This window comes from Cervus elaphus, chromosome 5 (assembly GCF_910594005.1).
Source record: "Cervus elaphus chromosome 5, mCerEla1.1, whole genome shotgun sequence".
In the NCBI taxonomy this organism is placed as follows: Eukaryota; Metazoa; Chordata; class Mammalia; order Artiodactyla; family Cervidae; genus Cervus; species Cervus elaphus.
Genome location: NC_057819.1, coordinates 123,124,436 through 123,138,007, shown reverse-complemented (window position 1 = coordinate 123,138,007; position 13,572 = coordinate 123,124,436). Strand labels below are relative to the sequence as shown.

Here is a 13,572-nt window from a genome sequence, read left to right as displayed (position 1 = left end):
CTCAGTGACTGTCTAACGATTGAGCTGGATTAGAACTTCGTTCTCTGGCCGGAACTCCGGACCCAGTCTGTGGCTTGGGTGACAAGGACGTTCATGCTGTCTGGTCTAGGCAGCACTTTCTTCTCACATTCCCACATCAGCTGCCTGCCCTAGCGAGGTCAGCAGGTGCCCTAGCTTCCCTGGGCACTCGCCCTGGACTACCTGGAACCAATGGAGATTCAGGGCAGCCCCACCATGGCCTGGGCCCTCCTGGGGAGTGGGCAGCTGGCCCAGGTACCCACTGCTGAACTACATGGCTGGGAGTGTCAAGGTGCATCTTGTGGTCTCTAGACTGGGGTGAAGGGTACCCTTTGGAGACCTTGTCCTACTCGGGCAGCCCAGAACAGAGCCCCCTCCTTTGCTCTGGCAGCAGAGCCTTTGCCAATGACACTTGCTTTAAGCCCAGCGTGTGAATCAGGCAAGAGAGTCAGTCCTCAGGCTCAGGGCTGAGTTCCCTGCTGCCCCCTGCCCCTGAAGCAGGTGGGATCCAGGTGGTGGAGACTCAGCAAGCCAACTTGCTTGCCCTGTGGTCACATCGGGAGATGGGAGTATAGGCTTCTGGGCTGGAGATCCAAGGCTGGTTCTCTGCCTGACCCCATCCCCACCCCCACCTGCTGCCCAGGCACGCCCTGCAGTGGGGCTGGGGGAGTGTAGGGCTGGGTGCACAGGCTGTGAGCTAGCTGCGTGTGCCGGGGGTCTTCTCTCCATTGGGAGCTCCTGCGGGACTGCCCTGAGCCTGTTTCCCCTACTGGCTCCCCAGGGCTGGCTGGCACTATATCCCTATTTGGGACCCTCAGATCAGTGGGATTCCCTTCTCCACCTCAGAAACAGCTTTCCTTGCCCTGCTCATTTCAACAGTTCCCAGAAATATTGTAGTTTGTACATCAGAGAATTGAGGTTTTTCTGTCTGCTTATACTCACCGTCTTTGGAAATTAAAATACTTTTCTCTCTGTTCTTTGAAGGGAGTGGGGTGGTTTGTCAGAGCAGCACTGTTAGAAGAAGCTACAAGGATATGGAGCCCTGGGTGCACCCTGCCCCCTGCCCCATCTCCCTTCTCATGTGGGGTGGGCAGCGCTGCCCCCAGGAACACATTGTGGGGGATCCCGCTCCCCAGCGAGCTGCCCCCCGCCCAGTGCTCCTCCTGCCAGGAGCCAGGAGCAGCCCCAGCCCCAGTGCCAGGCCTTTTCTTGCTTCTTGTCACGGACGTTCGAGTCGGGTGGGGAGGCCAGGTCTACTGAGAGCCTCAGAGGACAGGAATGGGCTGCAGAGGGTGGCCCGTCAGAAATTCGAGAATGTGGGCTCCCTGGAGGTCTCTGCCTGGAGAGGCACAGCCCCGCCCCCAACCCTGCCATCTGCTCCCCACTTCCCCTGCCTGCTCACAGCTGAGACAGAGGGGTGTCCCAGACCAGCTCGAGATGCTGAGTGCCTGGGTCCAGCAGATGGAGTGTAGGAGAACAGGGTGGGCTCCTCTGACCCTGTCCAGGGGCTCGGGGTGGGGGGGGTGTGTGCACCCCGATGTCCACAGTGGACTACAGCCCCTAGGGCATTCGTCTCATTGCAGCTGGCTTATTTAAACATGGTGTGATGCTTTGGCTGAGGCTCCTTCTCTGGCTGGCGGGGTTTGGAGCGGGTGGTGCTGGTCACCTCCCCATGCACCCCCCCCACCCCGGCCTTCAGAGGTGTCCTGGAGGGGGAGTGCTGGCTGCTTGCCAGGGAGGGTGTGAGAGGGAATGGAGGCGGAGACCCCAGAAGGTGCGAAGAACAGGAGGAGGGGGAGCAGCCCTCTGAGTCACTCTCTCGACCAGAGTCCGAGGGCGGCCCCAGGGGGGAGTGTTGGCCGCCCCCCTCCCTCTCCAGCCAAAAAGCTAAATTTACCCTTTTAATAAGAACCAGACTTACATCCGGTTTTCCTTTTCTTTTATTAGTTCTGGGCTGTTGGTGGTTGGGCCTGTCCCCTGTCATCATTGCCTCTACACTTGTGGGCCTGGTGGCTCAGCAACCACAGAGTTTTCCTATTATGGCCTGAGAGACACTGCCTTTGGGCCAAGCGGGTCTTCTGGAAGGTTCTCCTGGACCAGCGGAGAGGGGCCTCCCATGTGACGCCTGCGTGTTCTGGGCAGACACCCCTCACTGGGGCTGCCCCCACATCTCAGGGCGGGGCTGGCGGAGGCTTGCCTTCTGTCCCCACTGCTGGCCCCCACATGCCGCCTCCCACCAGCACCCCCTCTCCCACCACTGCAGCTGTCTCTCTTCCTGCCTCCAGCCTCTTCCTTCTCTCCTGTCCTTCCTCCCTCCCTCCCTAGGCCTGTCTCGCCTCCTTCTCTGGTCCCTGAATCATCTCAGGGCTGTGGACGGCAGCTGGGGTTATTGGATGGCATCCTCAGGGACGCAGGCTGGGGCAGCAGAGGATGGCCAGAAGCAGGGCCAGGAGCCTTTTTCAGAGTCTGGGCCAGTAAGGAGACCGGTTTGGTGGAGGTGTGACCCTGGGGAGCAGCGTCCCTGAGGGCTGGCCCAGCCTGTGTGTGAGTCCCTCACATGCGAACAAGTCACCACCTTGCACACACTCAGAGCCAGGCATTTATACCCGCATCCTGAGCGCACACTCAGAGCCCTGGCCCCAGACTTCCATGCACATCTGTAGCCTGTGTGCGTGACCATTGCCCATATGCACTCTCAGCCATGCACACACACCCAGACACACCCCTGAGTGCCCACGTGCACACACACACACACACACACACACACACACGCATACATATTATCTCATGCCTGGGCCACTGGTGGGTTCCAGCCCAGCAGGGAGTGTCCCTGGTGGCATCAGGAATTGAGCCCTCAAACGCGTGTGCACCCAGAGCAGGTCTGGTGGCCGGCAGTGCAGGGTTGCCTCTACGGCCCAGACCCTGCTCTACCCGCTTTGGGTTTCCCATGGATCAGTCCAGAGCAGCCCCTCCCACCTGGGCCTGGTATCCCCAGGCCTGTCTCTCTCCCCGCGTTCTTCTCCTGGGTGGCCAGACAGATGGACACCCACCCGCCTGTAGGCAGGCTGGACCGAGGTCTCTCCACCTCTGTCCACGCGGACACCCGGGATGGACATCCGCCCTCCCCTTCCCTCTCCTGGAATGAGAGGAATGTGAACAGTCCACGTGGTGGGCTGTTACCCTTCCTGCCGCCTCCTTTCCAGTCGGCTCCCTCGGGGGGGAGGGGGGGCCTGGCCTAGTACCTGAGGGGCACTTTGGCCTCCCAGGCAGGCCACCCGTCATGGCAGTGTCTCAGCTGCCCCTGAGGTCCTGGGGGAGAACCCAGGGATGGCCCCAGGGGAGCTGGATGTCCCCAGCGCCCAGGCAGGCTCTGCCAGGGGCTGGGGGCGGTGGGGTGCCTTGAGCAGGTGTGAGTAGCAGGGCGGGAGCAGTTCTGGGCAGTGGGAGGGCGCAGCCGCCAGACACAGCACCCCTGGGGAGCCTTGTGCCAGCGGCCCATCAGCTGGGCCTCCAGCAGCGGCAGGGGAGCCGGAAAGGGCTTGACTCTCAGGAGCGGCTGCCAGCCATCACAGGGAGGTCTTTTGTGTATGTGCTTTTTTACAACCCATTTCACTGTTTCCAGAAAAGGTAGCTCGCTTAAGTCAAAACAAATGCTCCCGCTGCTGTACTCCGTGCTCCCACTCCTGCTCCCGGGCTCTCCCAAGCCCTTCTCTGTCTGTCCCTCCGTCAGCCTGGCTGACGGGGAGGTAGAGGCTGGAGGCAGAGGAGGTGGGCAGGCCCTAGGTCATCTAGGGCCCCAGGGCCAGCATCCGGAATGCCAGCCCTTTGCGCTCTGGTGACTTTGCTGCCCGTCAGACACTCCCTGGACTGGAAGCTCCTTGGAGCAGCCCTGGACTCCACGGCAGGGGCCCCATCAGCACCCCTCTGGCCTGCCCAACTTCTGTTGAATGTCTTGGCTGTAGCATGTGGGCCTGGCAAACAGGTTGGCAGAGAAGGGCCCCCACCCCCTGGTTTCTCCTGGGGGCACGTGGGGCAGCCTCGAGCACGGCCAGCACAGAATGGCCCTGTGAGCGCAGGTTAGGCAGTCAGGGGATTCCAGCCCAGCCCTGTCCGGCTGGGGCAGCTGGAAGTCGCCACACGGCCTGGGCCCAGGTACGGCCTGTCTCCCGGTCCAGGTTGGGTTGTCTGGGCCTCAGGGCGTGGGAACGAGTAGGCCTCCGGGGGTGAGGGCCGGGCCTGAGGAACTGGGCCATGGCAGGGGGTGGGGGGTGTCAACCAGCCCTCCCGGGCATTCTGGCTTCCGGAGCGGTTTTCTCAGCCAGCCCGGCACCCGGGCCAGGCCTCCGTGGTGTCCCAGGCAGAGCTGAGGCGGCGCTGGAGTCGGGGCTGGAGCCCTGTGTCTGGGGCTGCAGACCTTGGCCTGGGCTGGCCGGACAGTGGGGACAGCGGGCTGGGGGCTGGTGTGTGGTTATAGTACCGTCTGCCTCAGTGACCCTGTTCAGGTCTCTGTCCTGTGAGGATGTTCAGCTTGGCCAGATGGCTCTGCCGCGAGCCCCTAGAGGACACGGCACAGGCCACCGTGACCATGCTCCCTTGACAGGCCACATCCAAACCCCAGAGGCTGCAGGGCCAACAGTGATGATGCCCATTCCTTCGTCAGTCCCATGGTGGGCCCGCCACCTGGGATCATGGTGACCTGAGTTAATACAAGGCTGTGAGAAGGGTTAGGGCAGACAGTGCCAGGCTCAGGGCTCCCAGCCCCCGGGCGGGCTCTGAGCCGAAAGCCCCTCTGGCCCTTCCTGCTGCTCGGGGCTCCCACTATCCCCTCCCGGGTTGCTAACCACAACACTCCGTGGGCAAGGACCTTGCCAAGAGGAAAGAAGTCTCCAGCCCAGTTCCCGGCCAGACTTGGCCATGCAGCTCCAGCCCTGGCCGGGGCCCAGGCCGCCTCTGCTCAGGCTCTGTCTGGGACTGGCTACTGGTCGGCGGGTGGGGGCTGGGAGGTGGCAGCCAGGTCTGCCCATGCCTCTGCTAGCTGGGCACAGGGCCATGGCCGAAGTCCTTGGAGGTGGAAGTGACACGGGAGCATGGATGCTCTGTTTGAGGGTCAGGGGTCAGGTGGGATGGGGGAGGCTCTGGGTGCCAGCCATCCCCTCCCCGACACCCACCATGGCAGTGCCCACCTGGCAAAGCCTGTCAGACCTGCGGCAGCTTGCAGACTTCTAGCCCAGGATGGCGGGAGGAGACTGACCCTTTTGGAACAAGGCTCATGGAACCCACCAACTGAGCAGGGTCCTGGCTGGGGGGCCCGTCAGGGGAGTTGGCTTTGCAGCTGCCCAGCGCCCATCCCCCAGGGCTGGCCTGCTGGTCAGGGGGTCTGAGAGCCCCTGGCAGGACCTGCTGCTGTAGGCTAGGGCCTTAGGAGAGGACACCTGGGAATCCGCAGGTGGCCCACAGGGCGAGTGCCCGGAAAGTGGTCCCTGGAATGCATGTGGCTGTGCCCCAGAGCAGTGGGGTCCCTGTGACCTCTGTTTCCTTCCTAACTGTTGTATCTGTCATTTGAATGTCTTACAGTGAAGATATAAAGACATAACAGTCATGTGATAAAGCTCTTCTGTTTTCAATGTGAAAGGAAAAAGGAGAGAAAAGACACCCCCGCCCCCGAGATAAATGGTCCAGCCTGAGGCCAGACACTGGGGCCGCAAACCGCCCATGAGGCTGGGGAAGATGGAGCAGCAGGGGCATCCCCAAAAGGCTTGGAGCAAAGGAGGGCCCTGGGGAGCCCCGGACCGAGGTCAAAGGGCAAGACTGGAGTGCCGTCCCAGCCACTCACTTCCCACACTCAGGAGCAGGGGTTCCTTCCTTATAGACTCAGGAAAAGGCTCCAAGAGGGTCCCCCAAGTTGGGAGACTGGCTGGCTTGGCGCAAGGTGGGCACACAGCAGGAAGCTCAGCCTGTTGGTGTGTCCCCTGCCCTGTGGAGCTGGGACCAGGGCTGCTGAGCTGCAGTGCCTCTCCCCTCCAAAGCTTCCACACAGTGGGACACCCCCTTCTGGGATGGTGTCAAAACCGGCACCCTTAAGAGTGCCCAGCCAGGGCCAGGACGTCTTCTGGGGGAGGGGGACAGGAAGTCCCACATCTCCCTCACCCCCACCCCAGTTCCAGCTTAGAAGACATCCCCCTCTGGGCCTCAGGGATGCTCCCCACCTGCCCCTGGTGGGTGGTCCCTGGAGGTGTGGGTAGTGGGTCTGCAGAGGTGGCCTGCTGCCCATGCAGGATGCCGGGGTGCGGGAGACCCTGTGAAGGGGGTCACCTCTGAGCCTCAGTTTCCCTGCATCCGGACCGGAGGGGCCCTATGGGATGCCAGGCCACTCCTCCCGCCCAGCCTCAGGCCCGCCCACTGCCCCCGCCCGCCGGGCTGTGGGAGAACTCAAGGTTCTCAGGCCGAGCTCCCAGAGAAATCCTTTATCCAGACCAACTTCTGGACTCGGTTGCTTCCCACTGTCCCCAGGAAGAGCAGGGCGGAGGGACTTCCCTGGGAGGGTGCGGGGGTGGGAAGGCCTGGGGGACATGGGGTGGGCCTGGGTGAGGCAGGAAGAGGCCTCACTCATCCCACAAGCATGGCCCCCCCCAGGGTCCCTGGAGCCCAGCAGGAACCGCCCTCCATCTCCTGCCTGCTCTGTCCGCCCGCCCGGGAGGCCAGTACTTCCCTTCCCAGCCCAGAGTCTCCTCCCCTGGCTGGACGTGCCTGTGGTCTGGCCGGGGCCCATGGCAGTCCCAGCCCTGCGGTCTGGGAAGTCCCTGGCTCTTGGACACCTTCGCCCCCTGCCCCTGGGTCCTCTGGTCCTTTCAGGGTCTCCCTTTGGCCTGATACCCACCACAGAGGTCAGCTCACACCCTAGCATCTGGCCAGCATTCACAGACCCTTCCGCTGAGGCCGGTTCCTAGGCGAGGCCTTTCTCATCCACGAGTCTCATCCTCAAATGGGAGTGAAGGGAAGTGAAGGGGAGCTGCCAGGGTCCTGGTGGGGCAGCCCCTCCCTCTCCCCTGCTCCAGGGCCTTGCCGCCTCTCTGCTGAGTCACCTCGTGTCTGGGAAGCTCCCAGGGCCAAGCCAGGCTGGATGAGGCATCACAAATTTGCAAATTCCCCCTGCCTCCCGGGTAGGGAAACAGCTGCCCTGACTCACCTTGGGCCGGGCCTGCAGCCTCCTGGAGCCCCCAGAACCCTTGCAAACCCTGCCAGGCTGCTGCGTTCAGCCTAATGGGATGGTGAGCCCCCAGAACCTTGTTCCGCATCCCCTGGGATGGTCCCAAGCCAGGCTCACTGCCCATGGAATGGAGGTGACAAGGTGCCAGGGGGCCCTGCTGGGGTAGGGGCTGAACTGTGCAGCCCAGACCACCCGCCTGGCACCGGGGGCTGCACTGCGCAGAGTGCACTGTGGCCATCATTCCTAGGCAAACCACTGGTTGCCATGGTAACCTGGAGAGACCCGATCAGCCTGGCCGTGGCCACTGGACAGGGCAGAGATGGGGACACAGTGTCAGGGTGCAGGTAGGCAGGCCATGGAGGCTAGCTGCTGGGCGAAATGCTGAGTATCCTGAAACATAAATGACTGCGTCTCAATGCTACCGGTGAGGGCCTGACCCTGAGAAACCCTGGGAACATTAAAGCAGATCCTGGCATGTCCATTCTCCTCCTGTGGTTCTCTCTTGCTCTGCCTCAGTTTCTTCTCTTGCTCACCTGGTAGAGGGCACACCAGTGTGATGAGGTGGTTAACGACCTGGGGAGAAGTTTGAAGACCCCCGACGGGGGAGAAAGGCCAGAACCCTGGTGCCACCTGGGCGGGGGGGCAGACAGAGACTGCTGAGACCTGCCGACCCTAGACCTTTTCGGGAGGTGCACTCTGGCAGGTCTGCCGGCAGCTAAGAGGCCTGGGGGAGTCAGCCTCCGAAGTGAAGACCTGCCCACAGGGTCGACATTTCCCTCAAGCCCTGGGTCCCTGAACGTTTATTCCCACAGTACCTGGCACCTGGTTGCCGGGGGTGGCGGGCGGGGTGAAGGAGGACAACTCAGCAGAAGTGCCAATCTTCAGGGTTTTGCAAGAACAGGAGGGTGTCAGGGCCCCCAGGGCTGGAGCGGGCAACTTCTCCCATCTTGGCTTCTTCGCTATTTGAAGACAAAAGCCCGGGAACCTTGGGGCCTGAGAGTCAGCCCTGGGGAAGGGCTCCTTAGTGCTGGTCTCTGCCCAGACTCATTCTCGCCCACTGTGTCCACAGCCAGCAGCCGCCTGATGGGAAACTCTCCGGCCTCCTCTTTCATGGGCAGTTTCCTCACCAGCAGCCTGGGCTCGGCAGCCTCTGCGCACCCCAGTGGCCCCACCCCGTCTCCCTCGGATCAGGCCTACCGGGGCTCACACCCCGCCACGTCCCAGATCTGGTTCTCCCACTCCCATGAAGGTAAGTTGGGGCCCAGGCTCCCAGCCGTGCCCTGCAGCTAGAGCCACTGATTGTGGTGCCCAGGGCCTGTGGTGAAGCAAAGGGCTCTCCTGCTGTGGCTGGCAAACCATGCCAAGCACCGGGGCGAGGGGCTGCCTCCCTGTCGAGGATGCCCCCATGGGGGAGTTGGTAACTGGTTGGAAACAGAGTGGGGGGGTGCAGCCCCGCCAGTCAGTGGTCCTGGCCAGATGTGCAGCAGAGACAGGCAGAGAGGGAAAAAGTGGTGGGGCCGGGAAGGCTCGGGGGACCTGAGGAAATGTGGAACACAGCTGGGCTGGCCAGGCAGGCCTGCGCCCACCTCCCAGACTCGGAGAGGCATGGGCTCCAGATGTGTCAGCTGGGAGGGAGGGGAGGGGAGGAGAGAGCTGTCAACAGACTCAGGCTGCCACCCTGGGGGCCTGGCCTAGAACACAGTCCCTCCCTGGCCCCTGCCTTCCCCTCGGTTGCAGCCTTGTACACACAGTAGGTGCCTCATACGTGTCACTCTCAGGCCTCGTGGCTGGCTGGAGGGCCCCTGCAGGCCCTATTAGGATATTGAGGTTCCCCTTGGCACTCTCAGGGAAGGTCACCACCCCCACCCAGCTCCGTACTGTCTGCTCAGCCCCTGGGCACTGTGATGTGGGCAGTGACCCTTAGCCCCAGTGTCCCCAGCCCAAGGTTGCTGGTATCCAGTCGGCCGCCATGGCGTGGGAAGGGTTAAGCCCGACGGCGGCTGGCACGCGGAGAGGTAATTGCAGTTGGCAGCGGGCACAGAGGGCTCTGCGCTCCTGGCACCAGCACCGCCGTAACTCAATGACTGCTGAGCGGCGGGCGTTGTGTTTGCAGAGCACGCGGACCCACACACCGCGCCCGCTGCCGCCCGCGTTCCAGGCGGGGAGATTAGCGCCCAGCGCTGCTGGAGAGCGAGAGAAACCTCTCTTTGTGCAACAAGAAAGGGGCTGTTTTCCAAACAGGACAGGTGACGAGTGAGGGACAGTTGTTAAAATAATCTGGGCTTTAAGCGCTGTGCGGAGCGCACATGTTGGGTAGGCGATAAGGAGCAGCTCCCTTCCCCAGTGGAAGGGCGGCCAGGCTGGCCCTGAGGACCCAGGTGGGCAGAGCAAACACCTGACCCAGACCTCTCTGCTGCCTGCTTCCCACCCCTGCCTCTTTGCAGCCTCCCCAGGGCACACCTGGTGCAATGGTGTCAGGCCCCGGATCGGGGCTTCCTGGGCTGGCCGTGCTGGGCACCCCTTGCTCCCCTGTTCCTCCCAGCTCTTCTGCATCTGCTGGGCGAACTCCTGGACCTGGCGGGAGCGTCTGGCTCCCAAAACGTCTGTGGGGGGAAGGAGAGGGCCGAGTGCCATGGGGCGGGCAGGGCATACTCGCAGCAGCCGTGTAGGACTGCTTCCACCAAACCCACGGCCGCTGCCCTGCCCTGACCTGGCCACAGGGGCGTGGGCGTGGCCAGGCTGACTGCCACGGTGATCCCTGGTCAGGGTCAGGATGGCAGAGCTCTGCGTCAGAAGGTACATATCCCCCTGCCCCTCCGGCCCACCCTTGAGGACCTTGCTGGCAAGAAGGGCGGTTTGTGGGCAGTGCCACCTGCCCTGGGGCCCAGGGAGAAGGCGCCTTGTCCTGCCCCTCTGGGGGCTGCCGGGGAGGCGGGGGTGGGTGGGTGGGAGGCAGCCCGCAGATAGCGCCCTCAACGGCCTCCAGACACTCACTTCCCCCGGCCAACGGCTGCCTCCGCGGAGTTGCTCGTGGCCTGCGGGGCACCCCGCCACCCTCAGCCGCAGCCCCAGAGCCACCTGGCAAGTTGCAGTTCCCACACCCTAGTGTGGGGGAGCAGTGTGTGGGAGGGTGCCAGCCCCCCAACCCACCCCTTACCCACTGCACTCCGGGAAGGCAGCTGCTCCAAGGCAAGGACAGTTGGAGCAGCCCCAAACCAGCCCTGGCACCTCCTTGGGCTGGGTGCACTCACGGTCTCATGGGGGAGGGTGTGCATGTTGAGGCGGTGGGCTCCGAGGGCAAATGCAGCGGGGAGCAGGACAAGGGGAAGCGAGGAGGCCTCTGAGCTGCCCATATGGAACACAGGCTCCAGAACACAGAGTGGAGGGGAGAGCAGGGCCCACCCGGGCCAAAGATGAGTTTAGGGGTTCAGCGGCCCCTGGGGAGAGCACCCCCAACCTGCCAGGTCCCTCCTGAGGGTAGCTCGTGTGTCTGTCCTGGGGACGCTACCACCTCCCAGGCCTGAGCCCCAGTCTCCCCTTCTCTGCCTGCAGTTGCGCTGCCCGGCCTGGGACCCCCTTCCTACGGGGTTCCCCTGCCCTCCACTCTCTGCAGCCTCGCTCTGACAGGCCACGTGGTGCGGCCGGCTCGCTGTGAGCTCCCAGCGTAAAGGCCGGCAGGCGGGCGGGGCCGGGGCGAGTGGCAGCGCTGGCTGGCTGGCTGCCCTGGCAGCGTGCCTGGCTGCTAGTTTGACTGGGTGCCAGCTGGCTGCCCGCGTGCCGGGGCCTGTTTCTCTGCAGTGTGTGTTCAGGGGGAAGGGGGGCCGAGGTGGGGCGGGGGGCACGCGACATGGCCGGAGAGTGGGGGCTGGCGGGCAGGGTGGGCTGCCTGGGCGGGCTGCTCCACAGTGTGGCCTCACCCTCGTCCTCTCGCCGTCCCCAGGATGGGCAGAGAGACAGGTGTCGGGCAAAGCCGGCTTGCTACCCTCCTCCAGCCTGGGAATAGTCAGGGCTGGGCCCTGAAAGGAGTTCTTAGCTTAAGAGCAAGGATGCCAGGATGGTGGGGGGGGTGGGGGAGGGATGTCAATGGGGGCCAGGAGAGCGGATGGGCCCTTCCACTCCAGGCAGGGCCCCTGGCTCTCCGTGGGTGGACCCAACCCACCATCTGGGGGACAGCCACCAGAGCCGAGGCCAGGGCTTCCTGCTTCCCTGGTGGAGCAGCTGGGGTGCAGGACAAGTACCCCATAACGGAGGAGCCGCCCCAGAACATCTGGCCTGGGGCAGAGCTTGTCTGTCCCGGGCCTCTTACCCTACCCCACCCACCAGACCCCCCACCCCAGGCTCAACCAAGTGAAGGGTCCCGCCAGAGACGAGACTTTCCCTTCCGGGGCCTAGGGTCAGGGTGGGCGGTGGAACTGACCTGAGGCAAAGGGGTGAGCCAGTGTTCAGCCGGCCTGCCCTGGGTGGGTCCCCGTGGGGGTGGGGTGCAGCACAGCTGGCCCTATTGTCAGCAGGCCGGCCCCCTCCCGCCCTCCTCCACGCCCCCCCCCGCCCCCCGGCTGCCTGGTGGGACCACCCACGGGGCCATGAAAGGGGATTCTGTTCCTGGGGGCTAAGCTGGGGAGGAACGGGGCTGCTGGGTTCCCACAGCCTGGGCCACTCCTGGTCTCTTGTGCCACCTGGAGGGGGAGCGTCTGGAGGCAGCGGGCACATGCGCCAGCGCTGGCCGTTAGCCTGGCCGGCCTCTTTGTCAGTTGCACCCGCCCCAGAGGCTCTTTCTCCTGCCGGGGCTGGGCTCACCTCCAGTGGGGCAGGGGTCTCACCCAAGAGCCACTAGGCACTCCCTGCAGTTTCCCAACCCCCCCCCGGCTTCCCTGAGCCCCTCAGCTGTCCTTCTGTCCCCTCTGTCCCCTCTAAGACTTCAGGGTTCACCAGGGCTTCTGGGAGCACGTCTGTGTGGGGGACAAATGTCCCAGCCGGTGTCACCGTCTCAGTGTGGTGACGCTGTCGAGAGGAGCCCTCTGCCTGCCTGTCTCTGAGGCAGATCCCTGCCCCGGACCTTGTCCTTCTTCCCTGGACGCTGGCCTCTCCAGCCCCTTCTCTTGGCCTCAGCTTTCTCGGTGGCCAAAATGGCCTCTGAATCTGCCCGCACAGGACACCGATGTTCACCTCCCCTCCCCGCCCAGCGCAGTAAAGATGCCCCCACATGTAGGCAGCATTCCTCACCCTGCCCACCTGTTCCTGCTGGTGCCAGAGGGCAGGGCTGGGTCAGTAGGGGCAGCTGACCCCCCTGTGATCTGGGGACAGTGTAGGGGAAGTGACCAAACTCCCCAGATCCAGACGTGGGGGATCAGGGCTGCCCTGCCAGACAGGTCCTCTCCTGCCAGCTTCATCGTAGCCAGAGGGAGCCCTGTCCCATCTGGACCTCTGACCTCCTCCAGAGCTTTCTCGGGGTTTTGCGTGGCCAGGACACCCCCCGGCTCCCTGTGACCTTGGCCCTTCACTGCACTTTGCCTCCGCCCACCTCCCCATCAGGGTCCCAACCTCCAGGGACCCCTCTGTCCTTGCATGTCCCCTGTAGCAACTGTCCACTGCTGTGCTGGGGGTCTGAGGACCTTCCCGGGCTGCTGTTTGCAACTGGGCGTGTGTGTGAGCTATACTGGGTCTGACAGGGTTGGGAGAGGCCCAGTGTCACATCTGGGTGTGGGGCTGGCTTGCACTGTTCCCGTGGCCACAAGATCCCAGCATCCCCCCAAGCACTATGCTCTATGTGTATCTTAGATACCCCGGGATGGGGTGGGGGAGTCTTGGAGCATCCACCCAGGAAGACAGGGTATAGTAGGTGTGGTCAGGGGTAGTGTAGTGCTCTCTCCAGCTGAGCTCCCTGACAGACAGAGGTGATGGGTGGGATGTTGTGAGTGTTTGGGGGGTCATGCCAGTTTGTTCCCAGCTCCAAGCTCTGAGACTCTGTCTCTCCCCCAGTTTTAGTCCTGAGCAAGACCTGGTCCCCAGCCCTCTCTGGCCCACAGGTCCTGCTCCCCTGGAGCGGCTGCTGCTAAGGTCTGCACCTCAGCTCTGTATGGCCTGAACCCAGCTCCTCCCTGCACAGCACTTGCTAGGAGCCCTGGACTGTCTATGACCACCTGGCTCCTGGGCTAGCTGCCTGCTGCTTTTGTTCCAGAGGTGTCCGTGGGAGCCTGGCACCTTCCCCTGGCTCTGAGCCACTCCTCTCAGCCTGGGAACAGACCAGGCAGCCGGGCCCCAAACCTGGGGCGACTGGGGGTCAGTGTGTTGCCTGGGCCAACTTTAACAGGCCACAGTGGCACAGAAATCATCTTGTGCCAGCCTTA

At 63.5% G+C, this 13,572-nt stretch overlaps 1 protein-coding gene across 7 annotated transcripts in view; it reads left to right on the top strand.

Moving 5' to 3' along the window:
* The window catches only part of BAHCC1 (BAH domain and coiled-coil containing 1), a 60,439-nt gene that overhangs the window by 15,248 nt on the left and 31,619 nt on the right, over positions 1–13,572 (top strand). For all 7 annotated transcript variants that reach the window (XM_043905236.1, XM_043905232.1, XM_043905238.1 and 4 more), the window contains one exon: positions 8,295–8,474. In XM_043905236.1, the coding sequence (XP_043761171.1) occupies positions 8,295–8,474 (180 nt within the window). The remainder of the gene's footprint in view (positions 1–8,294; positions 8,475–13,572) is intronic.